Source organism: Micromys minutus (genome assembly GCF_963924665.1).
Source record: "Micromys minutus genome assembly, chromosome: 29".
In the NCBI taxonomy this organism is placed as follows: domain Eukaryota; kingdom Metazoa; phylum Chordata; class Mammalia; order Rodentia; family Muridae; genus Micromys; species Micromys minutus.
In genome coordinates this window covers 23182652-23209221 of record NC_137964.1, presented here as the reverse complement: position 1 = coordinate 23209221, position 26570 = coordinate 23182652, and the positions used below count along the sequence as shown (strand labels likewise).

Sequence of the window (26570 nt, the reverse complement as noted above, 5' to 3'; positions counted from 1 at the left end):
TCTTAAAAATCTGGCTACGCAGTGCCGAAACCTCTTCTCAGTTTTGCTTTTCATCCGTCCAGTTTGTTTTCCGGTGCTGGATTGGAACTCAGGGCCGATGCTTGGCAAGACTCCACCGTGGAGCCAGGGAGCCAGCCCTCACTTGCATTTTTTCAAATCAGTCTGCAGCAGCAGGTGTTTCTGAGAAGGGAAACACAGAGCCAGGGTTGCCGGGAGACCGTTGAAACCCTTTCTGGTACTGGGCTCTCCCTGGGGGGCTCAGGAGGAGGGTGGTACTGGCTCCAGTGGCCAGGGCTCTTCAGTCTGCCTGTCTCATGGTCAGTCGGCTTCCCTCGGCCCTGACTGTAGCTCCCTGTGAAGAGTCACTAAGTGTCAAATGACACGGGGACCTGCAGGGCCGAGGAGACTCATTAAACAGTTGACAAGTGGACAGCTGTTTTCTTTTGCTTGCAGTATGGTCCCCAAGGTAGGCCTGATGGCTTAGGAGGAGGGCTGGTTAGCTAGGGGCAGGGAGCCTGCTGGATTGCGCATTCCCCTGGGCAGTGAGTCTGGCCTCCCTTGGGTAGCCACAAGGAAGAGGCTCTTCGGTTCTGCTCACAGGCAAGTGAACACTTCTGCAGCGGGCCTTGTCACCTGCTGGACACCAGTGTACTCTTGTGGGGTTGAGGGGGACAGTGCCCGAGCCCTGCCCTCCGAGCGCCTGTGGACTATCGGGACACGTGTGTGCTTTGTGTGTCCAGACTGCCATTGTCTCTCTGGAGAAGGTCGCTTGTCCACGACCCTTTCCCCCAGAGCACCAGCATGCTCTGGTTTGTTGATGGTGGACCCTCTGACCACAGATGTTCTCTGCCTCCCTGCCGTGATGCCAGCCTCCCTGGTGATGGGGCCGCCGCTCATTCTGCCCCTGCGTGTGGGCATTCACCTGTCGTCTCTTGTTCCACTCACCTATATGCCAGCCAGCACGTTTCTTAGGCCAGTGGTTCTCAATCTGTGGGTTTCTGTCACTTTGGAGGTCAACAGCCCTTTCACAGGGGTCCCCTAAGATCATTAGAAAACAGCTACTTACAACAGTTATGTCGTGGCAATGAGAATAGTTTTATGGGCAGACATCACCACAGAATGAGGGACTGTATTAAAGGGTGGCAGCATTGGGAAGGTGTTTTAGGGTAGATGGGCAGGCTGAAAGGCATTCAGCAAAACAAAACAAAGCCCTTGCCTTCACCTGAGAACCCCAGGTTAAATACACAAGGTCCGGCTCAAACAGTGTTCCCAGCAAAGGAGAAGCCCTACTGTGCTTAGCTTAAAGAAGGCCGGCCTCCCTGAGGAAGTGCCGTGCGATTTAAGAGCTGAAAGGCAGGTGTGTTCTGAGTGTGGAAGAATGGTGGATGTGTCACTGTGCTGTAGCACAACAGCTTGTGCAAAGGCCCTGGGGCAGGAGAAGCTCAGAACACTTGCACTGAATGAAGTTAGCGGGGAGAGGGAGAAGAGCAGGGAAGGGTAGAGTTGTCTGTTGAGGCCTTAGGGGTCGTTCTGGCTCAAGGGTAGAAAATGGATTAGTGAGGTACGGCGAGTGGATTGTTGGCCGGTATTTCTGCTTCTCAGATACTTTAGCCCCCCCTCCCCACCACTGGGAAACTTCTGGAAGTCTGTTGCTTTGATTCCTCCAACCCAAGCCTTTCTCTGCTCCCTCCCACAGGTTATCTGCCCAACAGTGCGCATGCCGTGGAGGCCATGCTGGCTGCTGCCAGTATCGGAGCCATATGGAGTTCCACCTCACCAGACTTTGGTGTGAATGTGAGTTGGGGTCCCGATGGAGGGATGCCACAGGTTCAAAGAGTGGCCCTGGTGGGGTGGGACTCTCTGACCCTTGGAGCTTCTGGCTGTCTGAGCAGAGCTGCCAGTGTCTCCCAGGGCGGCCATAAGACGAGGGACTGCAAGTAGTCGGATGTTGTCGTTGGTGCCTGGGATTGAACAGTTGAGCACGTGGCCTCACGCATCCTCATACTGAACAAGGATGCGGTTTGGGTTAATTGAACTTAGTTTTTTCTTTTTTCAGACAAAGTCGTACTCAGTAGCTCAGATTGCCCTTGAGTTTGAGGCAATCCTTCTGCCTTAGTTCTAGGATTACAGCCATAAGCCACCTCACCTGACTTGGACCTTGTTTTTAAGTGTACAAACTGGTTCTCGTTTCCTTCTTCAAAGTCCTGCCTGGTGGTTCTTGCTTCTCAGTTATCGGGTGTTGTGTGTTGTTTAGCGGTGGTGTGTGTGTGTATGTGTGTTTATCAGGTGGCTTGTATAGCAATTAGTGTCATGCAGGCTTTGGGACTCTGAGGTTCCTGAATGTCTGTTCTGATCTTCTTGAGTTGGGCTCTCGGAGGAACCGTGCTACTCTGGGTGTGTCTAGAGAGGCCCAGGCTGCTGAGTGCTGTAGCAGCCAAGGAAGGCCTGCTTTGGCCATAATCGTTGGACCAGTGGGGCCATGGACATCATGGACTTACAAGTGCCAGGAGAATGTTGACTTTAGGAGGACATGTGGTGTCCATGCCGGGCTGTTTCACACGGGGTCCGTGCCAGCTGTTTCACGTGGTATCACGTGGGGTCCATGCCAGCTGTTTCACGTGGGGTCCATGCCAGGCTGTTTCACATGGTTTCACGTGGGGGGGTCCATGCCAGCTGTTTCACACGGGGTCCGTGCCAGCTGCTGTCCTGGGGTCAGCTGCTTCTGGGTCAGCTGGTGTGTCCAGCAGCTGAGGGTTGGTCTGGGTGCATGGGCTGAGTCTGGACTGTGCACCCTGCCTTACTTTTTAGGGGTGAACATAGAAACTCACATCTGCTTTAAAGGGTGTTCTCTTGGCAAAGGCTTTTGAGGTATCAACTCATCTTCCCACAGAGGAGAGTGGGGATTGCACAGGGCCTCTCACTTGGGTCCATAGCCCAGTGGGCTGAGGTGATGCCTGTGTCCCTTTCCCCACCTATTGGCGCTTCCTGTGCTCTTTCCCGTGCCTAACTCCCAGGCTGAAGGGGACCAACAAGGCTTGGCCTAGGCTGAACTCCACAGGTGGCTCCCAGACTTAGGATCTTCTGTGGGGTTGTATGAGCTACTTGGGGCCCTTGAAGTCCCCATGGGAGGTTCTAACAAGGTGGCCCTGGGTGTCCTCATGGAAGGTTTTAAAAAGGTGGCCCTGGGTACTGTTCTGCTTGGGTCCTTCAGGAAGTGGCCAGAGTAGGGAGACAGAAAGGCCTTTGGCATGAGACTGCCCACCTGAGGTCCAGGGCCTGAGATGGGGACCACAGTGCAGCTCTGGGTACTGGGAGGACAGATGCAGGGGGCCTGTGTGGTTGGAATTCTCTTAACTGTGGGGTTAGTAAGTATTGGCTCTTGCTCACCAGGAGGGAGAGTTGTCATCAGTGCTGGGATGGCCTGTGGGACCGTGGACCTGAGGTAGAACTCTAGAATTGGCCATCAGATGGTAGGAACGGGGTGGCATGGCACCCTTCAGTGGGCCTGCAACTCCAGAGGATTGGTTTTCAGTTAGGGGCTTCCTGGCTTACTGTCTTGCAGTCTGGAGTGCCAGCTGCAGGCTGCTGGCTGGGCGTATAAAGCTTGTTTGCTGTCATGGACACTAGAGGGCAGTAGGGCTCCACTGTTTCCTCCATTCTGCAGGGCCTTGGCTGGACCTCAGGTCTGACCAGAGAAGATGGCTGCCTTCCTGTTGGGATGCTGTGCTTAGCCGCTCAGTGTCAGACTCTAGGGAGGCTCTCCTTTCATCGGTCCTCTCCCTTGTCTTTTACAGGAGGCCAGTCTAGAGCTGCCTGGCCAGGGACCTGGCCGCCAAATCTTGGGACAGATAAATGACAGCTTCTTGAGATGCTTCAGGAGCAGCCTCTTGCTTGCTGACCCCTGGACCTTTGTCCTCAGGCAGGCCCACTGTTCATTCCACATCTGTTCTCTGTGAACTGTGTCCTGGGATAGACCCAAAGTCATTGAAGCTGCTGTTTAGACTGCCTGCCCAGCACTGACCACCCTTGTTCAGGGTGAAAACCAGCTGGAAGGAGGTTCTGGAATGGGGAAAGGAACTGGGACTGGTCAGAGGCACAGCCACGGGCGCATGCCCTGAGCTCTGCCTTTCCCTGAAGAGGGAGTGTGTCTTGTCTTAGACTTTCAATAACCCCTTCAGTTTATATATATATATATATATATATATATATATATATATATATATATATTCTTATATCAAATTATATATATTATGTATATAATTTTTGAGATATATATTTATGTATAAAAATGTTGAAGCAGATGTGACCACTGTTTCTTTGTGTAGCCCTGGCTGTCCTGGAGTTACAGGCTGGCCTCTAACTTAAACTACTTGCCTCTGCCTCCTAAGTGCTGGGATTAAAGGCCTGTGCCACTGTGCCCAGATAAGTGCCAGCCATGTACTTTCTGAAGCCTGCAATGGAGTGGGAATGTCTTTCCCATTTCCTTGAGTGTCTTCAGCTGTCAATCACGCAGGACCTCCTCCTGGTGGGCTCAGTCCCAGATCCACATGGACCCTGGCACATAGCCCCAAGCTGGTCTCAGGCTCACTGTGTAGTTGAGGATGACCTTGAACTTCTGATCCTAACAGTACCTCTCTGGGATTACGGGTGTGTCACACTGCACCTGGTTTTATGGAGTGTGGGGGGTATGAATCCCAGGGCTTCGAATACTCTAGGTTAGCAATCTTATCGTCTGAGCCACATCCTCGTTCCTGGTGGGATTTTTTGTGTTGTTGTTTTGTTTTGAGACAGGAATTTTATACTAGGGTGGGGCCCAGGCAGGTGGATTTACTGTCACAGTGACCAGGAGTCCTTTAGGGCTGTGCCCCTGGCTGTGGTGCTCCAGGGAGGGCAGGCACGTGATGCTGGGGACTGCTTTGGTCTGCCTATCACTGCCCCTGTCCCAGCTGCTGCCCGCCGTGTGCTCTATGTAGCTCACACGTGCGGGCTTGTGGGCCATCAGCCCACAGGAGGTGACCCATCCAGTGCCATACTTGCCAACCACTTCGGGCCTTTTCTGTTTCCTTCTGAGCTGCTGGTGGTTTTAGAGACATCATGGCGGCCACCCTCTAAGACCCACGTGCTTAGGGCTCCGCCTGCAGCCTGTTGCCCTCGTTCTTACAACACACTTGGGCTGCTCTAGAGCAGAACTAGGACAAGCACTGCCGTCACTCTGGGTGGCCATCTGTGTAACTTCACAGGGGCCATGGCTTCAACACCTGACTGGTTGCTAAGCACTGGCTCAGGTCAGACCCACAATGGTGGGTTCACTGTAGCGCAAGGCAGTTTGCACAGCTCTGTGGAGCTCGGCGGGCTGGCTGCTCACAAGCTCCAAGCTCTTTACCTCACCTGCTGGCTCCGGGAACTTCAGCTGCGGTCTGTAGACTCTGATGTGGAAACGCTCGCTGGCTTTGCAGTCAGGGTACTGTCAGCAAGACGGAGGGGGTCTCTGTGGTGTCTGAGCCTTAGGCCTCTGGTTGCTGGATCTTCCTTATGGCTACCTGGGAATGGAGATGGTCCTCCAAGGTGGAGGCCCCGCACGGGCTGGCACTCTCCCAGGCTGGCTCCTTCTCAGCCTCTCTGGCCTTGAGCTTTAAAGGAAACTTAACCTTCCTTCTATCTGGCCACCATCCCTGGCCCCATGCCTCGATATGGGGTTCCCTTCTAAGTGCTAATGTGGGTCTACCAGGGCACCTCAGCACCCACCTCCGTCTTACTATTTTGTGTTTCTCTAACAGAGCAGCCTATGGGCAGGGAGCCCTGGTCCTAGCATCAGACTATAATCCCAGTTGAGCCACTGGCTTCTTGACATCGTCTGCTCGAAGTTCTTAACTCAGTCCTTCCTCTCAGTGGTATTCCTCAAGACTAGTGCGGCACACCTTAAACAGTTGAACTCCAAGGTCCTAAGTTCAATTCCCGTGACTCGAAACCATATGTAACAGGATCCGATGCCCTCTTCTGGTGTGTCACAGGTTAAGACCTTAACCCTTAGAGGTGTGGACATGCCTGCAGGTTGAGAACTTCCAACATTGTTCTGTGTTTTTACAGACATTTATTTTCCCTTCCCACCCTCCTCCATTTTTGTTCTAGTCTCAGGTACGGAGCAGGTGCGGAGTGTCTTTGAGCGCTTCTTATAGCACAGAATAGGAGAGGCTCTGGGTCTATGCTGCCGGTGTTCAGGAGACCTGTAGTATCGGGGCACCCGTTGTCGATGGGGTGGATGAGGCTGGAAGGAGACAGGTGCAGGGTACCATAGTTACTGCACCTAGGCCCTGGGTGCTCAAAAGGAAGAGTTGGAGGGGAATCAGATTTATTTAAGGATACAGGATGGAGAATGCTTTCATCCCAGGAGCCCTGTCCTGGGGGGAGCTTGGATGCAAAAGGGACTTCTTTTTTCCACGTTTTTTTTTTTTTTTTTTCTCTCTTTTTCTTTTAGCTGTCTTCAGACACTGTTGTGAGCTACCACATGATTGCTGGGAACTCAGGACTTCTGTGCTCTTCACCACTGAGCCATCTCTCCAGCCCCAAGGGGGACTTTCATAGCAGGGGAAAAGAGTGGGGCAAGAAGGCTGGGTCTTCTTTACTCTGAGGGGAGTCTCCCTTTCCCTTTGCTCCGACCAGAGCACCACAGAGGGGTTCTGTGGGCTCCCAGGGCTGAGAGCGCCTCACAGAGAAGGTTAGACTCACAGTTGCACACTTGTGTTCACGGGTGGGCAGGTGGTGATGGTCCCTTACTTGAGGTGATAGCCACTCTGGAGGGTGCTGTGTGAGTAAGGGCCAGGGGTCCTGACTTTCCTCCCAGTTAGATTTGGCAAGAATTTTATTTTATTGTGAAGAGATAAGTTTTACCAGTGAAACCTACCTGTCTAATTCTTTCCTATTGGTTTTAGTTTTAATTTTTTTGTTTTGTTTTGTTTTTATTTTTATTTTTATTTTTTTTTTTTGTGAGAGGGTTTCTCTGTAGCTTTAGCTGTCCTGAAACTTAGTCTGTAGACCAGGCTGGCCTCAAACTCACAAAGATCCTCCTGCCTCTGTCTCAGGGTTAGTGCTGGGATTAAAGAAGTACACCACTGTGCCCGAACTCTCTTCTCCGTCGTCGTCATCTTCCTCTTCCTCCTCCTCCTCTTCTTCCTCTACTGCTGCTGCTGCTGCTGCTACTACTACTACTAATTGTGTGTATGTGTGCATGTGTGTGTGTGCACGCGCGCATGACACAGCACATAGGTGGCGATCAGAGGACAACTTTGTGGAGTCACTTCTGTCCTTCCTCTTCTACATGGGTTCCAGGGACTAAAGTCCGCTGTCAGGCTCATACCACCCGTATGTCCCTCTATCCTCTCTGAGCCATCTCAGCAGCCAGTCTGGTTGTTTTCTCACTGTGAGCCCAGCCTGACCTTGAACTCTCTAACTCACGATCCTCTGCCTTAGCTGCGTGCTGGGCTGACGAGTGAGCAGCAAGAGCCCTGCACCTTTCGTCTCTCCTCTGCACACCCTCCTTTAGAGTTGGAACCAGAAGCAACAGAACCTGCAGTTGTTTCCCTGTGGCTTTCTGGTTTTGTTCATATTTTGGGAGAGTGGGGACCCTCGTGGGTTCCCTGGCAAACACATGGGAGGTGGAATCGGACCCTCTGCCTGTGTGGATTGGGAAAAGGAAAGCATTGAGGTGAACTGAGTCTCAGAACCTTTAACTCGGAGGTGATCAGGTGTTAGGATGCATCAAAACTCCAGGAGGGCGTAGGAGATGCTGCTATAGAGGGTGGGTGAGGGAACCCCACATAGAGCTGTCCCTCCCTCCTTTAGATTCCTGCTGAGCCAGCACCTCTCTGCTGAGAGTCTCCCAGGGAGCTCTGGAAACATTGCAGGAGCCGCTAATTAGTCACACTTAGGGCCCTAATTAACCTAATGATCCTCTGCAGGTGGCTGGGCCTGCAGCCATGTGGGGACCCTATCTGTGATGTGTGCTGTCACTGTGGGTATCTCTGAGCAGCTGCTTGGCAGAAGCACAGAGGGGTGAGGGGTGGAGCTTCCTGAGCTAAGATTCCCCCCCCTGCCCCACCTGCCTTGCCTGCCTCCCTGGCAGTGATGACGGCCTCCTTGCCACTCCTGGGTAGGGTAGGGGGCTGAGGAAGTCTGCCTCGGTGTTTTGATCTGTTCCCCTTGGGAGTGCAGCAGAGGTGTCTCAAGGCTGTGTCTGTCCACGTTAATTTGTACAGGAGGTAGGGAAGGGCTACCCTTTGTTGGCTGTGGATTCCCTGTGTGTGGTACACAGTTCTGTGGGTAAGCTTGCTTTGCCAAGCAGGCCCCCCCCCCCCCAGCAGTACACATGCTTACAGGAGAATGTGAACACTTTCAGGAGGATGCAGACTCCTTCTGCATCAAGGTTTCAGAGAACCTTGCACCCCTCTAGGAGGCAGTCAGCATAGGTTTGTGGAGGGCAGTGTAGGATGCCTTCTGAGCAATGAGGACCTCTGCTAGGGGAGCTGAACCTTTACTGTTTTAGGACATGCGTCTGATCCTTCCTTGCTGTGGCTACCGATTTCTACATGTGGATGGAGTTTGTATGGACTGCCTGCATTAGCTGCAGGTGCTGGGGACAGATGGCAGTGCTCAGCCCTGGCACTGACATCTCTCCTGCGTATACAGTCTGTGATGACCCGTCCTCTCATTTTCAGGGTGTCCTGGACCGGTTTTCTCAAATTCAGCCGAAACTTATCTTCTCGGTGGAGGCCGTGGTTTACAACGGCAAGGAGCATGGCCACCTGGAGAAGCTGCAGCGAGTTGTGAAAGGTACTTGGGGTCCTGCCCCGGGTGAGTGTGCACAGAAACGGGACTCTGGGTGTACATGCATGTGTATGAAGAGAGAGGGGTTGTCCCAGGAGTCCTGTGGGCCCCAACCACCCAGTCCCGCCCCCAGATTGTGCTGGGCACATGTGCAGACAACAGCTGGGGGCCTGACCTTGTCCCACCCCTCCTTCAGGACTGCCTGACCTGCAGCGAGTGGTGCTGATCCCCTATGTCCTCCCAAGGGAGAAGATAGATATTTCCAAGATCCCCAACAGGTGAGGAGCCACCCCACCCCCACCCCACACCTCCCAGACTAGGTCCTGTATATCTGAGGTGGGGAAGCCATTAGCTAAAAGCCTCAATGGGGTATGGAGCGCGAGAGGCCTGCACGGTGAGTCTCTCCAGACCATTCCTGTCTTGTGGTCTGGGAGGGCTCCAGGCATGGCTTCCTGGACAGGGCAGAGTAGGCTGATGTTACATAACTTGTGTGCACAGGCATGCTCACACATGTCATCAGTGTGTCACTCTCAGGTTTGTTCCTACATGTGGATGCTGTGTGGATGGACATGTATGTGGCTAGTGTATGCAGCTGACCTGAATCTGTGGACATCACCAACTACAGATGGCAAACATTTGGACAACTGAGCATGTGTAGACCTTATGGGGAAGGGACACTGCTTAAACAGCATTGCTACTGTGTGTCCTATGGAGGTGACCTAAGGCTAGGAGCGTGTGCTGATACTGTTGCCTTTTACATACAGGCCAAGCCCCTGCAGGTTTTGGTCCTTACAGGGCTGGGGTGGGGTGTGGGTGTTGATGCCGCATCCCCCCAGGACACTGGGGAACGATGCTGTTTGTTTCTGGCTGCCGATGACTTCTCCTTGCTTTTCCAGCATTGGGGGGGGGGAGGTGGGGGCATGTGGTCATAGCTCCAGGGGAAAAGGAGTCGCTGTTCCAGGTTGTCAGATTTCTGGAATACAGGAGGAGTCTTTAGTCAAAGATTTAGTGGGTGGGTGGGGATTAAAATATTTGCATAAAAGTCTTATAAGGTGGGAGGCGATGCAAAGATTTGAATTCTTAACACTAAACTGGAGTTTTAGTATTTGGTAGAAAAGACTCCCATTTGATATTTCTTAACACTGCTGACTGGCCTTGGGGACCCTTGCTTCTTCCTGGGAGGAGTGCTGAGAGCAATGTGCCGTTTAGCAAGGCCTGGCTGCTAGAGTCTCCCCAGCTTGGGTTCTGATCCCAGCTGGGTGGCCCTGTGACCGTCATTCACCCGGCTCAGCTCTCAGCATCCTCCAAATTCGGATGGTACATCCCTCTGTGACTTAAATAGCTCAGTGCTGGTGCAAGTTTGCAGTTAGCTGTGGTTAGCCGTGTGTCCCTTGAAGCCACCCACAACCATGGCAGTGTGAGTCCACAGTGACCCTTTCTAGGTGTTTGGGCCCGTGGACCCAGGCACCTTGCTGACCTGGTAACTTGTAGTCAGACGGTGGATCTTCCGCATTCCACCTTAGAATTAGCCCTAGATGGAGGCCATGAGGCAGAGATGAGGAGAGCAAGGGCTCATTTCTGTTTATCCATTACTGATATAAAGTGAGGGAGCCAGGAGAACCGAATAAGCCAGTTGCTTTTGCTCTGTATGACATGGGATCCCCTCAGCAGAGCCCAGGCACCAGGCACTGCCCTTGTTTCCTCAAGATTGCTGGCTGTCACAGAAGAACCGCAAGGGTGGACTGTCGGTCTAGAGAGTGCAGGACAGAGCCACCCAGTTTCCCCCCTTCATTTTTAGAAGAGAAACAAAAGCAACGGTTATTTACTGTGATTTGCAGAGCCTTTGAAAGAAAGGGCTTTTCTCTGTGGGAAGTGTCCATTAGACTGGCACTTCATAGAGCAGGGCTGCGGAGGAGGTGCGCGTGGGGGTGCGGCTGTCAGAATCACTTTGAATGTCTTTTTTTTTTTTTTTTTAAGGCTGTCCCCTGTCCCTGGTCTCTGAGGCACGTCTTCTCATGCCAGGTGGGGCGGGTTTTGGTGTCACAGCATCAGCAAATTGTTCGGTTTAATGACATCCCACTTCCTTGCTTAGAAGAGAGAGCTTGATTTGTCAGAAAATGGAGACCCGCTGTTCCTGTTTGTTCCGTGGTTCTGGGCCACCCATTTCTGGTGGCTTCTGGTGGCTGTGGGCTGTGAGGCAGGGCAGGTTTGGGTTAGTTGTCTTTACTCTGGGTCAGCTGTTCCTACATGGCTGCTGTAGGCCCCGGGATGTAATAAATGAGGGCGACACAGATTCGCTTGTGGTAGCTCTGGGCTGGTGGCCTTGCCTTCCCGACGCTGCCTTTCTGCCTCTGCTCCAGGGTGCAGAAGCCTCAGGTTCAGGAGTGGGGCAGGCACTCCTGTTCCTGGCTGCTGTCAGGAAGGTGAAGTGTGAACAAGGAAGTGGGATGTCGGTAAAGCTGGCCCCCAGGTCCCGGGGTCTGTGGACAGTGAGCCGATAGGTGTGCCATGAGCTAGTCTTCCCAGCAATGTAGCATGGTATTGATTCTGTGTGTGTGTGCGTGTGTGTGTGTGTGTGTGTGTGCGCATGTGTGTGCACGCGTGTGCGTGTGTTGTCTCTAAAAGCCAACCCTTGACCCAAGCAACTCCAGGGCCAAATCTTCAAGTTCTGTGACTTCCCCTTTAGCCGTCTTGAATTTGGGAGCCTGACTTTTCCCTTTCTCAGGCACAGGGCTTCCTTCCGTACCCCCTCAGTATCCTTGGATACCAGGCAAGCCAGCACTCCGGGCTCTTGTGGTAGATGTGGCGGGATCTTGGTCCGTATCTAGCTGGGGGCAGAATCAGCAGAGCTATTCTGGCATCCTGGAATGTTCACTGTTGGTTTCCCATGTTCCCGCCTACAGTGTGTTCCTGGATGATTTCCTGGCAAGTGGGACAGGGGCGCAGGCGCCACAGCTCGAGTTTGAACAGCTGCCCTTCAGCCACCCTCTGTTCATCATGTTCTCCTCGGGCACGACAGGAGCGCCCAAGTGCATGGTACACTCTGCTGGGGTAGGTGTCTTGCTTCCGCTGGGCTGACAGGCATTTCACTAGTCCCTTCTGCAGAGTTCCCAGGGTGCTGCTTTTCTCGAAATGAGATGCCTGGGGGAGACGTGGGGCTGTGCCCAGGGCCATGGAGCAACACTGTGGCCCTGGGCTGTGCTGGCTGTGATAGGCCGGAGGTGGTGTGGAGCATGCGGAATGCAGGATGCACCCGAGGAGCCAGCAGGTTGTGGGGCCCAAAGGGGATTGTGAGTTCAGAGGGATGGGCTGCTGTCATTTTCAAAAGGCAAGCAGAAAAGAGGACGGACTGTGCCAGCGCATCTGGTTTGCAAAGGATGTGACCAGGGAATAGTGTGTGTGTGTGTGTGTGTGTGTGTGTGTGTGTGTGTATGTGTGTGTGTGTGTGTGTGTGTGTGTGTATGGTCTATGGACTCGAGCAGGAGCAGGGTGGCCTTTGAAACTTACATGGGACTGTAGGTTGTGGTCAGAAAACACTCGAAAACCACGAGGTTATGATAAAAGCCTGTTTCGCTCAGAGCTTCCTGTGCTGTGAGATTAGAAGCTCATGTGAGGGAAACCTGCTTTCTAGGGGTGGGAAGTGAAGACCGAGTCAATTAGCTTCTGAACACAGCCTCCATCCTTGCCTGGTCAGGGACTTTGGTCACATGTCCTCAGGTGGCCTCTCAAGAAGCACCTAGGCTTTAATCTGTGACTCACGTGCCACCATTCTGCCTGGTGCATTTAAGGACAGATAGGAAGGCCACGTTTTCTCTGTTCCCACCTCGCCCTTGTATGTCCAGCTAACTAAGCATCTTACCTGGTTTTGAGAGCTGTCCCCCAGCCCCCATTTGTTGTTATTGTTATGTGAGGCAAGGTCTGACTGGCCTGGATGGGCCTTGAACGTGGCAATCCTCCTGCCTCATCCTCCCGAACACTGGCATCACTGGCGTGTGTTCCTACTCACAGTGGAGAGTTCTTGCCTTGAAGATAAGTGATCGTGGACCAGGAGAGAGGGGAGTGTCGTCTTGGTGTGTGCGGGTCAGAGGTCATTACTGACTTATTGCTTGGGTTCCTGTGTTCATGAGAGGGTTTTTGAAAACAGTGTTCCATTCCTTCTTTGAACTCACTCAGGGCCAGGGCTGCAGCTCAGTCTGGTATCTGCCCAGCACATGGGTTCCATTCCCTGTACTGAAAGAAAAAAAAAAAAAAAAAAAAGAAACTCTTGTTTGAGACCCAGGGACCCACACTACTGTGTCCTGTGTCACCTCCCTGTCGGAAGGCAGTCAGCCTGGCCCTTAACAGTCAAAGGCCAACCGAGGGTATGAACCTGAAGGAGAAAGGCATTGCCTTCTCTTGAGCTTAGAACCTGAGGGTGACAAGCAGGTACCAGTGTGACCCTAGTGGGGACTCTCACTCCTGCTGCAGATCCACAGTGAGCGGAAGGAGAAGAGCCCCCTCTTGGGAGATGGTTTCTATTCAACCTTGTGTTTGTTACTTCTCTGTGCCTGCGGTAAAATACCCCATCGAAAAGCAGCTTAGAGGAGAAACTCCCCACTTGGGAGCCAGGAAGTGGAAAACAGGAAGTGGGGCCAGACTTTAAAACCTGACCTCCACACTTCTTGCAGGAAAACTCAGGCTCCTGAAGGTTCTGTAACTTCCCAAACAGTGCCACCTGCTGGAGGCTGTGTGTTCACACACACACACACACACACACACACACACACACACACACACACACACACACACATATGCCTATGGGGGCATTTGTTACTCAAATGACAGCAGCCTTTATGGACGCCCCTCTTGGACTGGCTTGTTCATTGACTTCTCTTGAGTGTGAGCAAGTGACATGTGGGGTCTTGTGCCAGCCCCGTGGCTTTTCTGTAGCCTGGGAGCCTCTCTGTGAACCCGGTGCTCATAGCTTGTGGGCTTGGCCCAGACAGTGAGCTGATCATTCTAGGGCCATTAAAGGGTGACATCCCCAGCCTGTCCTCAGGATCTCAGAGGGGATCTAGAATAGAGGCAGGAAAACTATGCTTGAGAGTGAAGTGATGGGCAGTGGGAACTCCCTGTACTAGCTGAACTCAGTTCTGGGGAGGAAGTGCCCCTCCCCCACCACTTCCTGCTAGTCGCCATGGGAACCTCTGGGAATGCCCATGAGCAGGGTAGGGGGCTGCTGAGCTGCCTTGGGGAAGCAGGCTGGGAGAGGAGGGTATTTCCTGGACAGTGTTTTGTGGATTGGACCCTGGGAATATTTGCTATTGTACTAAAACTATCACTTGGAGGTTGGGTGGGAGGTGTCCTTGTGGGTCCCCTCGTCGTGGTGTCCCTGAGCTCTGTGTTTAGAGATCTTTTCCCAGGAGGAGCCCAAGGACAGGGACACAAATACTGTTGGCTGGTGAGCTCTCTCTCATCTCACTGTGAAGTTGGTGTGTCCCTCATGGTGTTCCTGATGGGTTGGGCACTGAGAGCTCGTAGGCGGGTGGGGTGTACTGGGGTTTTCTGATTGACACTAAGGTGTCAGATGGCATCAAAGTTGGCCCACAGAGCCAGAGAACGCCTGCTGGGTTTCTCAGGGAAGGGGAGATGGGCCATGTGTCTGTCTCACCCGAGTCTCGCCCTCCCTCCTGCAGGGCACCCTCATCCAGCACCTGAAGGAGCACGTGCTACATGGTAACATGACAAGCAGTGACATCCTGCTCTACTACACCACGGTGTGTCCTGCGGCCTCCTGCTGCCCCTCCGGGCTGCGGTACTGGGGATGGCAGATGGGTGTGGTCTCTACCTGCCATTGGCTCAGAGCAGCATGGGGGTGCTGCCACTAACCCAGAGCTTGGGTTGGGAGTTGGGGTGTTCCTGTCCAGTCTAGAGAGGTTCCAGAAGGATCTGGCAGTGTCTCCTGGGTGGCATACCTGTACTATTCATGTTTCTGTTTTCAATGCCTAGGACTGAGGTAGCGTCTAGCTGAATTGTCCAGGCTATTTGGAGCTTGACCCTGTAGCCGGGCTAGCATTGGCCTCTTGACTCCCTGCCATGCAGCTTCCCAAATCCTGGGATCGCAGGCATGCGCCACCACACCCTCACTAGCTGTTTATCTCCCTCTCCCAGTACTGACCCTAGGTGCTAGGTGACACACAACCCCCCACAACAAGTTTGCCCAGGCTTCTAAGAGAGGTGTGTCTTTTGTTCCTCTGGCTCATGTAGGGGAGTGCAGGTGCCCCCTTTGCCCTCCACATTGGAGGGTTCCTGCTGAACCTTGCCTTCCTTATGCCCCCTTTTGTGTTTTGCTCCCCTGCACCACCAGAGATGGAGAAGTAGTTACTGGGCCTGGGTCAGTCATTTTCTTTTAAAACACTTCTTTGGCCAGGCGGTAGTAGCACCTGCCTTTGATCCCAGCACCCGGGAGGCAGAGGCAGGTGGATATCTGAGTTGGAGGCCAGCCTAGTCTAGTCTTCAGAGTAAGTTCCAGGACAGCCAGGGTTATAACAGAGAAACCCTGTGTTGAAAAACCAAAACCAAAAAGTGATTTGTTTGTTTCTTTTAGACTGGGTTATACAGTGTAGTTAAAGCTAGTCCCAAACTTACAGTTCTTCAGCCCCCTCTCCCGGCTGCCCCCTAGTGCTAGGATTCCAGGCCTGCACCTCTGCGTGGCTTACCTGGTCTCCCTGTGTGTGGCAGGTCGGCTGGATGATGTGGAACTGGATGGTGTCAGCCCTGGCCACAGGAGCATCCTTGGTCCTGTATGATGGCTCCCCGCTGGTTCCAACACCCAGCGTGTTGTGGGACCTTGTGGACAGGATAGGGTAGGTACCTGGGTCCTTCTCAGCTGACAACAGCAAGCTGTCATTTTTGTCACTGGGGGATGCTTAGCATCAGACAGAGCTGATGCCCCCTTCTGTCTCTGAGTGCTCGTTCTGCTTGGGCCCTGGAGGGTTCTGGAAGCAGAGGGGATGGAGCACAGGACAGGTCCCACCCTCAGTGCTGATGCTTGTGGAGTGGGCAGGACACAGTACAGAACAATGTCTGGTAGCTGGGGGTGATGAAAATGTCATCTCTAGAGACCCCTAGACACCTGTGCTGCCAGCACTGGGTGGATGAACCCCTCACCAGTGATGGAGGCTCAGACTTGGTGCCAGGAATACTGCCAGGAGCTCTGCCATGCTCAGTCACCAGCCGCAGCCACCATGGTAGAAGCAGAAGGAGCTGCCAGTGGCTTCTTTTGGCTGTTGCAGGTTTTCTCTTTTGTTTTTTTGTTTTGTTTTTTTTTTTTTGTTTTTTGTTTTTGAGATGGGGATTAAATGCCAGAATTAAAGGCTTGGACCAACACTGCACATCTTTTTTTAAAAAATAAACATTTAAAAATAACAATTATTTTGTATGCGGGTATGTGCATGCTGTAGTGTGCAAGTGGAGGTCAGAGGACAACTCTTTGGAGTTGAGTTTTCTCCTTCTACCATGTAGGTTGTGGGGATTCGAACTCAGGTCGTCAGGCTTGGTGGCAATCACCTTTACCCACTGAGCTGGCCCATTACTGGTGTTTTAAAATCTTGAGCCATCACATCCCTTGGTACCTGCTAGCCAGGCTTCAGCAAAGAAACTGGTTTTGGCATGGTGGGGTGGGTGTAGGAGGGAGTGGGGAAAGCTGCTGGAAGGAGTGTGGAGAGGGAAGTGACTGTCCTCGGGGCCCTGAGCTCCAGTGCAGCTTGCGATACATGTGCATGAGATTATGTTTACATACATGTTCATCTACTCAAGGAAAGTACTCGTGTGCATGAAATCTATACATGCATGTGTGCATGTGGGCGTGAACTGCAGCTGTGCACTTGCATGCATGTGAAGCCCATGTGCTCATAGACCTGTGGGTTGGTTCCATGCAGGATATATGTGCTGAATCTGCACCCCAGTACTGAGACCTGTTTCTTGCCAGGTAGCACCTGTACTCTGGTGCCTGTCGCCCAACATGGCGGGTGTGGCCTGGTCGCTAGGCGGGGACTGCAGCCCTCAATGCCGACTCAGCCGGCATTGGCAGTGAAGCAGAGGTGTGGGGTGGATGGGCAGTGGGTAGGATCTCAGCCAGTACTGAGACTAAAGCAAGGGTCAGTACACTCAGAAACCCTGTTGTTGGGGGCCAGCAGGATGTCTTGGTGCTGGCGGGTGGAGGTGGAACACTTTAATCCCAGCACTTGGGAGGCAGAAGCAGGCAGATCTCTGTGAGCTTAAGGTTACAGGCCAGCCTGGTTTGCAGAGTGAGTTTCAGGACAGCCAGGGCAACACAGAGAGACCTTGTCTCAAAAATAAATAAATAAATAAATAAATAAATAAATAAATAAATAAATAAATAAATCTCAAAACAAACAAACAAACAAATAAATAAATGTCTTCGTGGATAAAGCTACATGCTGTCACCATTGCCTGATAATCTTGAGTTCAATTCCTGGGACCTAATGGTAAAGGAGAGAACAGACTCCTGCAAGTTGTCTTCTGCCTCTACACGTGTGCTCTTCTCTCTACAACAAACTAAATAACAGAAAAACATTTAAAAAAAAAAAAAGAAAGAAAAAGAAGAAGGGCCGGAGAGATGGCTCAGTGGTTAAGAGCACTGACTGCTCTTCCAGAGGTCCTGAGTTCAGTTCCCAGCAACCACATGGTGGCTCACAACTATCTGTCATGGGACCTGATGCCCTCTTCTGGTGTGTCTGAAGACAGCTACAGTGTACTCACATACATAAAATAAATAATTCCTGAAGAAGGAAGAGGAGGAACCCATTTTTTTTGAAGCCAGAGGCACTGGTCAGAATCAGGAAGCTGACAACATCCTTAGGATCTCAAGTTCTGTATACATGCACACAGCTAGGAACAAACCTTTAGACTGTGGTTATCATGTCCTAATTGGCTGCACAGCACATCTCAGGCTCTTAACTTCCAGGCTCAGACCAGACCCTCTAAGGGTGGTTTTTCTTATGGAGGTGAGCTCATAGAGAGAAAGTTCTGGTCAAAGATGGGGTCAGAGTTCTGTGGTCTCTCTCTTGGGACATAGGGCAGTCGCCCATCTGCAAGGGCCGTGTGGCAGTAGGACAGCCCTCATGAGGAGTGGCCTTTGTCTCACTGGAGAGAGTCAGTCATGTCTCACCGTCCTCAGGGTCTGTTCCATGAGGATCCCTGCTGGACCTGGATGCCAGGCTGGCGACAGGGCCGAGCTGTCTGGGATCGGAAGTGGGAAGCGGGAGTGGGAGGCTATTGCTGGAGTCTGTGACTGATGGTAGGAAGCTTTGGGGACTTGAGGATGCTTTCTCTCTCACCCGTGTCATAGTATCACCATCCTGGGAACGGGAGCCAAGTGGCTGTCGGTGCTGGAGGAGAAGGACATGAAGCCAGGTGAGTGGCTCCTCAGTCCCTGTCCCCAGAACCACCCATCCCCTCAGGAACCGGAATCTATTCTGGCTGAGTCCTACATGTGAGTTTGGCTGAGGGCATTGGGCTTGGCTTCATCTCTGGTCATTTTTGCCCCCAGTGGAAACTCACAACCTTCACACGCTCCACACGATCCTGTCTACCGGCTCGCCACTGAAAGCCCAGAGCTACGAGTATGTGTACAAATGTATCAAGAGCACCGTGCTCCTTGGCTCCATCTCAGGTAGGGCCATCGACAGTGGCTGCCGGAGGAATGGGCAAATAGGAAGGGAAGTGTGGGATGACCCTTGGAAGCCATGGTTTAGGGGGTGCATTTAGATACTTTGTGAGGGGAGCAGGGTGCCTACTTGGACTAGACACCTCCTCTGGACTCCTGACAGCGCGTCCACAGTGTCCTGACCGCTGTGATCCATCTGAGTTTGCTGTGTGCCTCGGTGTGTGTGTGTGTGTGTGTGTGTGTGTGTGCATGTGCCTGTGTGGTGTGCATCCGTGTGTGTAGTGTAGTGAATACGCCTGTGTGAGGTGTGTGTCGTGCTTATGTGCCCATGGAGGAGGGAGGGGAAGGTGTGTGGTGTGTGAGTGCCTTCAGGGGAGGCCTCTGTTTCCCTGTCTAAGTCTTGGGCTTTCATGTGACCAGCTGAGAGCATTTAGGCGGGGAGGCTCAGTCAGAGAGGATGTCACCAGGCAACAGGGACAGAGGGAGGGCTGGGGTCCAGTCTGGGACACTGCCGCTTCTCTGTGCAAGGAAGCCGGGACTGTCATGCGTGTGTCTGTGGCAGGGTTGGTGCCTGCCCAGGCAACTCTGCGTCTTGCTGACAGAGCCCAAAGGGGGTCCTCTCCCTGAGGGTCGCCTGTCCTCTGCTGTTGCTTGCAGGTGGCACTGATATCATCTCCTGCTTCATGGGCCAGAACTCATCTATTCCTGTGTACAAGGGTGAGATCCAAGCCCGGAACCTCGGCATGGCCGTGGAAGCCTGGGACGAGGAAGGTGACTGGGCTCCCTGACCCTTCTGGGATGTGAGGAGGGAGAAACACATGTGCAGTTGTGCCCCTGGCTTGTCATGGTTCTTCAACCACCTAAGCGGGGAGTGATCACTCTCCCCTGGGGAACAGTGTCCTTTCCCATGAGTGGGTTTTACACTCAGAGGCTCCGTGACCCGGACTTCAGAGACACAGGTGCTAAGACGAGTGCCAAGCTGTGAGAGCAGGTTGTAGGCGGGTTTGCAGTTCTGCAAACTCTCGCCTGCCTGTGCGCAGCAAAGCTGTGTCCCCAAGTAGGAGCACAAGGAAGGGAGTGTGTGGTGGGACCGTGCTCATGAGTGCACCAGGCTCAGTGTTCTCCCGTCTGCCAGGGAAGGCCGTCTGGGGGGTGAGTGGCGAGCTGGTGTGCACCAAGCCCATCCCCTGCCAGCCCACGCACTTCTGGAATGATGAGAACGGCAGCAAGTACAGGAAGGCTTATTTCTCCAAATTCCCAGGTAGGCGGGAGCCGGCTGGCGCCACGCCGTGCCTGGCTGGGGCAAGGACGCGCTCCACCACCTCCTCGGGGGTCGATCTCAACCCACCCCTGCACTCAGGGCCTCCAGACACCAGCTGTGCCGAGAGCCACACAAGCCCCTGGGAGGGGGACTGAGGGCTGCCCACCCTGCCCGCTCTCCGCTCAGGGCTTGTTCAGTGAAAGTGGCAGTTGGGGGAGGGGCTCTGGAGACAGTGGAGGGTGACCTATAGAGGACCTTCCTATCCATGGCCCTGATTCCCCTGCCTTGGTGACGGACACTGTTTACACACTCAGTCCCCACAGGGCTTGTTGGTTTTGTGTAAATTATATGTGTACATTCACATGTGCTGAGGTCACAAGCGTGTGTCACCATACTTAAGCAGTCCCCTGTCTCATCTTTCCTTGGCCTCAGTGCTCAGCCACACGCTGCCTGTTCCTAGACTTTTGAAATCTGTGGCCAGGGTCCCCTCCCTTCTGTCCCTGCCTCGTGTGTCTGTCTAGGTGTGTCCCAGCCCACCCCGAGTGTGACCAGTCTGTTCTGCCTTTCTTGAAGGTGTCTGGGCACACGGTGACTACTGCAGGATCAACCCCAAGACAGGAGGCATCATCATGCTGGGCCGAAGGTAAGGTGACTTCTTGCCCCTCCCTCTGGAGGCTCAGGGGACATGTCCTGTGAAGTGAGAGAGGAGAGGGCAGCAGGTGGCAGTTGGGTGCAGGGGGAGGAGCCTGCCAAGAGAATTGGAGCACTGCCACATCCTTTAGCCGTGCCCTTCTTGTGTCTGCAGTGATGGCACCCTCAACCCCAATGGCGTACGCTTCGGCAGCTCCGAGATCTACAACATCGGTTCGTACGCCTCTCCTCTGCTGCTCTCATTCAGGTCCGGGGTGGTCCCACAGGACCAGGACCCTGGTTGCTAAAGAGACGAGTGAGGGTGGACATCTGTGTAGCAGGATGAGGGCTGGTCTCCATGCATGCGTCCTCTCTTCCAGAACATGTCTGGCCACACTGTGGCACCTCCTAAGACCTCAGAAAGGGTAAAGGTCACTTGGCTTTGGCCGTCTTTCAGGTTTCACCTTTGCAGCAAGATTAAAGCATTGGTCAATCCTATCTCTGCCTTCTGGGCAAGGATACAGAGGCACAGAGAGGGTGTGTGAAGGCTAAAGGCCACACAGCACCATGCAGGATACCAGCTGCATACCTGTGAAGGACTCTCAAAGCTTTTGGCCTAGGGACTTAGTTCTGGCCCAGGTCCCAAAGCCACCCTTCTTGGGAGGTGGCCTCCTTTGCCATGCTGAGATCTGGGCCCCAGGTAGTGCTAGGTCAGTGTTGCTGGGTGAGACTCAAACTCGGTTCCTTCTTTCTGTGCCTGGCCCCTTTCTCCCTGTCAGTGGCATCTTACTACATATGTATGCTGTGTGCCCTCACCTGGGCATCCCCCAGTTCCAGGTGCAGCTGTACTACAGCCCAGGTGGCCTGGTGGCCTTCCCTTCTGACAGGTGACTTTAGCATGGTGGCCTGTGGAGAGCTTCGTGCAAAGCTATTTTTCTTCCTGCTTCCACAGTGGAAGCCTTCGATGAGGTGGAGGACAGCCTGTGTGTGCCGCAGTACAACAGGGATGGCGAGGAGCGGGTAATCCTGTTTCTGAAGATGGCATCTGGGCACACTTTCCAGCCAGACCTTGTGAAGCGCATCCGTGATGCCATCCGCCTTGGCCTGTCTGCTCGCCATGTGCCCAGCCTCATCCTGGAGACCCAAGGCATCCCAGTACGTCGTGTCTCACCTGGGCCTATGAGAGCCTGGGTGGCTGCAGCTTGCTCTTGCTTCTATATGGGTACCACGTTGCTTAGCAACCGCCTTCTCTCTCTCTCTCTCTCTCTCTCTCTCTCTCTCTCTCTCTCTCTCTCTCTCTCTCTCTCTCTCATAACAGACAGCATTCCCAGCAGCTTCTGTGGGATGGCTTATTGGGGCTGATGGCCTGGGTGTGCCCTGCAGACAGCTGTGGGGATGTGAACTCTGAAGGGAGCTGCAGGTGTATGTGTGTTGGGGTTTGTGGGGTCTAGGGAAGGGGCCTCTGAAGGCTCCCCATTCTGGGCTAGTCATTTGGAGTTGGGGAGCAGGGGCATGCGTGTACACAATTATTCATCCTTACTATGAGACTGTCGTTCCATGCTTGGGGGCTGCTGCTCGGTAGGTGATGGGTGGGAACACGGCTTCTGGCCTGGGGCTCCCTGAGCACACCTGGAGTTGGAGACGGACTCAGCTGAGCTGGCTGAGAAGTCCTGGAGTGTGCTCACGGTAGCTAGGCCACCGATCTTAAGTACCAGGACCAACCTGGGTGGCTGCCCTCTGCCTGGTCCTGGCCACCAAGGGGTAGGGAGGCAGAGAGCTTGAGGTGCACACTGTGGGTGTGCGAGTGAATGTGTGCGAGTGTGGGTGAGTGTATGAGTGAGTAGCCTGGGCCTCCTGACACCCCTCGACTCAGAGACAGGTCTGTTTTTTACAACTGCCTCACATCTGAAGAAAGCAGATGGATAGGAACCATCTGTCAGAGGAAGTGGCACCTGTGGCGGATGTGGTGCCACTCTGGACAAGGACCATGTGGCCCCTGGTGTGCCCACTCCAGGGTACCTGCATGTGTGCCTGGAGCAGTGCATTGGAGGTGCTCATATGCTCATGGGGTCGTGCGGCAGATTCTGTGGACGGTGTCAGTGCCGCTTGGGCTGTCCTCTCCAAAGGGTTCCCTCGTGTCTGCAGATGCAGTGGCTCATGTTCAAAGCCATTGCATGTCTGGTTTTATGGCTCTTTTTGGAAGAGAGTTGAGGCTGCTCTGCCACCCCCAGTTCAAACACTCCTCTCTGTGTTTTCTTTGCCTGGCCCACAGTACACACTCAATGGCAAGAAGGTGGAGGTGGCCGTGAAGCAGGTGATGGCTGGGAGGACTGTGGAGCACCGGGGAGCCTTCTCCAACCCCGAGACCCTGGACCTGTACCGGGACATCCCTGAGCTGCAGGACTTCTGAACCAACAGCTCGCACTCTGTCCAGCTGTGCATGTGATGGAACCTTAGGGACACTTTAAAGACAGTGGCTGCTCCAGGTGGCCCTGGCACGTGCACTCCACGGGCTCGGAAGCAGCTTTCCTGTTTTGGAGTCATTGGGGGGGGACCAGTTCTCCAGAGCTCCAGGATGTGCCTGGCTTTCAGAGACCAAAAGGGTACATTGAGGCTTGTCTTGGCCCTGCTGCTATAGGTCAGCGCACAGCCTTGCAGGTGCAGGGCTGGTGACACTTGGTGACAGCACACTGGAGGAGCGATGTGGCCTTCAGCCTCACGGGCCCGCTGTTCCATCTCGCTCTATGAAGGTGAAGTCTTACCTGTACTCTGTCTGTGACTGTACTGTCTTCTCAAGAGCTGACTGAAGTCAGGGCACCTGGCCCAGCGTGCCTGTCACCTCACAGCTGGCTGTTGGGAGGCCTGGGCTGACGGCTCCTGTACTGTCCACCAAGGCCAGAACACCATTCTCGGTAGTTGTGGGTGAATCATCCAGACAGCCAAGAGCTCTCTGCTGTGGCAAGTACCCTCTGCTGGCGAGTGTCCCTGACTGTGTGGGTCTTAACAGCACAAGTGTTGGAGTGGGTCCAGCGTTTTTAATGTTAATTGAGGATCTTGTGTCTGGAGGCACCTGAGTCCCTGGGTGTCTACCCCAGGTTACCACTTAGCTGGGTGCTGGGCCGTGTGACCCTGGAGTCCTCCGGGGGTGGAGCAGCCAGGCCTCAGAGGGAAATCCCGTGCTCCCTTCTTATAGTTCTTGGGCTCCTTCTGCTGTGACTGTTCTCTGCATTTGTAAATGAAGTCTCAGGCTTTGGCTGCCAGGACTCAATGGTGCTTCTCAGCTGGCACATGGAATATGTCATAAGTCCCGGTAATTGCTTTTATATATATATATATATTTTTTTTTTTTTAAAAAAACTGAGCACAACATACAACCTTTTAAAAAACTGTCCTGGATTTTAAGTCTATAAGGGGAAAGTGCTATGAAGAATTTTATGGAATAAATCTGTGCCACGCACACCTGTACATGCGCAGTACACTCGTGTTTCTCTGAGGCGTTCAGACCTCCATGTTTGGCTGGCCGAACCAATGATGGCTCGGTACAAGTTGTATGATGGTGTTTTCTGGGCTCTGGGTGTTTAGCGTTGTCCTAGTCTGTTAAGCCAGTGTCTTGGGCCTCCTCACACCCTGGGCCTCCCTGACTCCTGAAGCTGGATCACAGGGCGCTTTATCACGGGAGTCTCCCTAGATTTTGCCAGCTAGCTACAGACCCCAGTTCAGCCCTACATGCCCTTCCTATTAGAGAGAGCGGGGTGGCAGTCCCAATCGTCAGGATACAGGATCATCCAGCCCCCCACCTGCCCCTTCCCGCCCCCCTCCCCCGCCGTGTGCCATGTTCCATCATCCCTGGTGTGGTTGTCTTATCTGCTGTCTGGTGGTATTGTCTGGCTTGTTCCCACCAAGCTTTCCATCCCTGTTCCCGCAGGAAGAGAAGTGAGGGAAGCCCGGCCTCATATGCCTCTGTCAACCAAGTGACGTCTTTCCTGGGATGTGTCAGTCAAGCTGCCTGAGCCTAATGGCTGTGCCGCAGGGGAGCTTGGGGGACTTAGCACTGAGAGGACCTTTTGCAGTTTCCCATGGGTCATAGTAGGGACTTGAAGCCACCAGCAGCTCCTGGTTCAGGAGCGAGAGCCCAAGGTGGCCCCATGAGTGTGTACAGGGCTGGCTCCTAGAGGTTCTACAAGAGTCCCTTCTTGTTATTAGGGGTGTCTCCTTCCTCTAAAGCCTTGGTGGGCTCTCATCCCATTTGTAGTATCTTGGACCCCGGCCATTCCTGTGGCCACTTGTTTTCTCTCCTTTGCTATGCGCTAGGGCAGGTCTTAAGAGTGAGTATGACCAGCGGGTGGAGAGATGGCTCAGTGTTAAGAGCACTGACTACTCTTCCAGAGGTCCTCAGTTCAAATCCCAGCAACCACATGGTGGCTCAAAACCATTTGTCATGGAATCTGATGCCCTCTTCTGATGGGTCTGAAGACAGCTCCAGTGTACTCATACAAATAGAGTAAAAAAAAAAAAAAAAAGACTTTATTTTTTAATGTTTTACCTCATATATATATGTGAATCACATGCATGAAGTACCCACAGAGGCCAGAAGAGGGCATCGGATGTCTTAGTACCAGAGTTCAGGATGGTGAGAAGCCATCTTGTGGGTCCTGGGGATAACAGCCTGTAGTACCCTTAACTGCAGAGGCAAACAACTGTGCCAGTCTCACCTTTGTGAGAACCCAGGTTCTTACAAATTCTGCATCCCACCCGCCATTGTTTTCTTACACAGACTTGGCAGGGACTCAGGGTGTGACAGTTCTGTGAGGTCTGCTTTCCTTTATGGTTGACCTTGCAAATTAAATTTGGGGGTCAGCCCCTCTGCTTGTCTGGGGACTGACCAGCATGTTAGGGTGCCATGGGCTAGGGAGTTATGAACTGGGATTTCTGGCTAGGCAGCCACTTGTCCCACCTACCTGCCCCCTTTCATCCTGGTAGCTCCCTACAGAGGTCTATGATAGATGGCTACTGTTCATGGTGGCTCTGCTGGACACTCCGTCAAAGTGACAGTGTCATTTTAAATGTTCTGTCTTCAGACCCCAGCTTTATTTTTAGCCAGCCTTCTCTGAGGTGGAGCCACCCAGAAGTTCCAGGCTTGCCTCTCATCCTAAAGACTGGGGAGGACCAACCAGTACAGTCAGAAATCTCAGACCCTTGTCCAGATGATGGCCTGTCAGGTCCCCTGCATTAATCAGAAGAAACTCTCATGATTCTTGGACACAGAAACCCTGAAGGAGTCGAGCCATGGTCAGCTGTATGTCTTTGAGATGGGGTCCTCATGCAGCTCAGACTGGCTTCTATATAGCTGAGGGTGTTTGTGAACTCCCGATGCTCCTAACTCCATGGTTAGTTTTATGCAGTGACAGAATTTGGGACCTGTGAGTCTAGGCAAGTACTCTACCAACTGAGGACCAGGTGGGCATCGTTCCGAGTCTCCTGGCCTTCCCAGATCCCAAGACAACCGCTATGGCTCTAGTCACAGAGCTTATGTTCAAAGGACAAAGAAGTGAGACATGGTCCAGCATCTGCACTCTTTGGGGAGGGGGCAGTCCTTAGGTAGTGTCTGGTCCAGAAATAGATCTGCAATGGATTCTGGGAAAATCATTTAGCTTTCCTACCCTGGATGAGAAAGGAGGAGGGAGCCGGAAAGGTGTTCAAGGCTGAACTTGGCTGTGCATGAACAGCAGCTTTGGGCTGGCCAAGGATGCCTCAAGAGGGTTCCGACTCCTCTGTGACAGGCACAGGGCTGGCTGAGCCACTTCCGGCCCTGCCTGGGTGGCTGCCACCTTCACCCTGGAGGTGGGCGACATTAAAAATCGGAAGCTAGTCTTTATGCAAATGCACACCCCACTTTGTCTTAAGATTTAATTTTTCTATGAATTATTCCATTTTCCTCCCCCTCCCCCTTCCCTGTGGAAGAAATCAAGACACCCGGCAGCCAGTCAGAGGAATTTTCCAGTCTTCCTGCTTGGTGTATCTTTCCAGGCCAGGACCCCTCTAGTCCCAGGAAATAGTCACCGGGACGGTACACATCAAACTTACAAGCCATCTATACATGAGTCAGACCACACAGGAGAGAAGATGCAGGAGGAGAGCAGGCTACGAATGGTAGAGGAACAGCTGGGTGGTCAGTCCGGGGTACCAGCC

The 26570-nt window shown here is 53.2% G+C and overlaps 1 protein-coding gene across 1 annotated transcript in view; it reads left to right on the top strand.

The window, feature by feature from the left end:
* The window catches only part of AACS (acetoacetyl-CoA synthetase), a 39040-nt gene extending 15183 nt beyond the window's left edge, over positions 1-23857 (top strand). The window contains exons 5-18 of the mRNA XM_080940450.1: positions 1697-1794; positions 8712-8826; positions 9017-9098; positions 11724-11871; positions 14496-14576; positions 15541-15665; positions 18173-18237; positions 18374-18496; positions 19148-19261; positions 19626-19751; positions 20325-20394; positions 20557-20615; positions 21334-21536; positions 22654-23857. Of these exons, the coding sequence (XP_080796576.1) occupies positions 1697-1794; positions 8712-8826; positions 9017-9098; positions 11724-11871; positions 14496-14576; positions 15541-15665; positions 18173-18237; positions 18374-18496; positions 19148-19261; positions 19626-19751; positions 20325-20394; positions 20557-20615; positions 21334-21536; positions 22654-22791 (1547 nt within the window). The 3' untranslated portion in view covers positions 22792-23857. The remainder of the gene's footprint in view (positions 1-1696; positions 1795-8711; positions 8827-9016; positions 9099-11723; positions 11872-14495; positions 14577-15540; positions 15666-18172; positions 18238-18373; positions 18497-19147; positions 19262-19625; positions 19752-20324; positions 20395-20556; positions 20616-21333; positions 21537-22653) is intronic.
* Positions 23858-26570: the final 2713 nt, after the last annotated feature.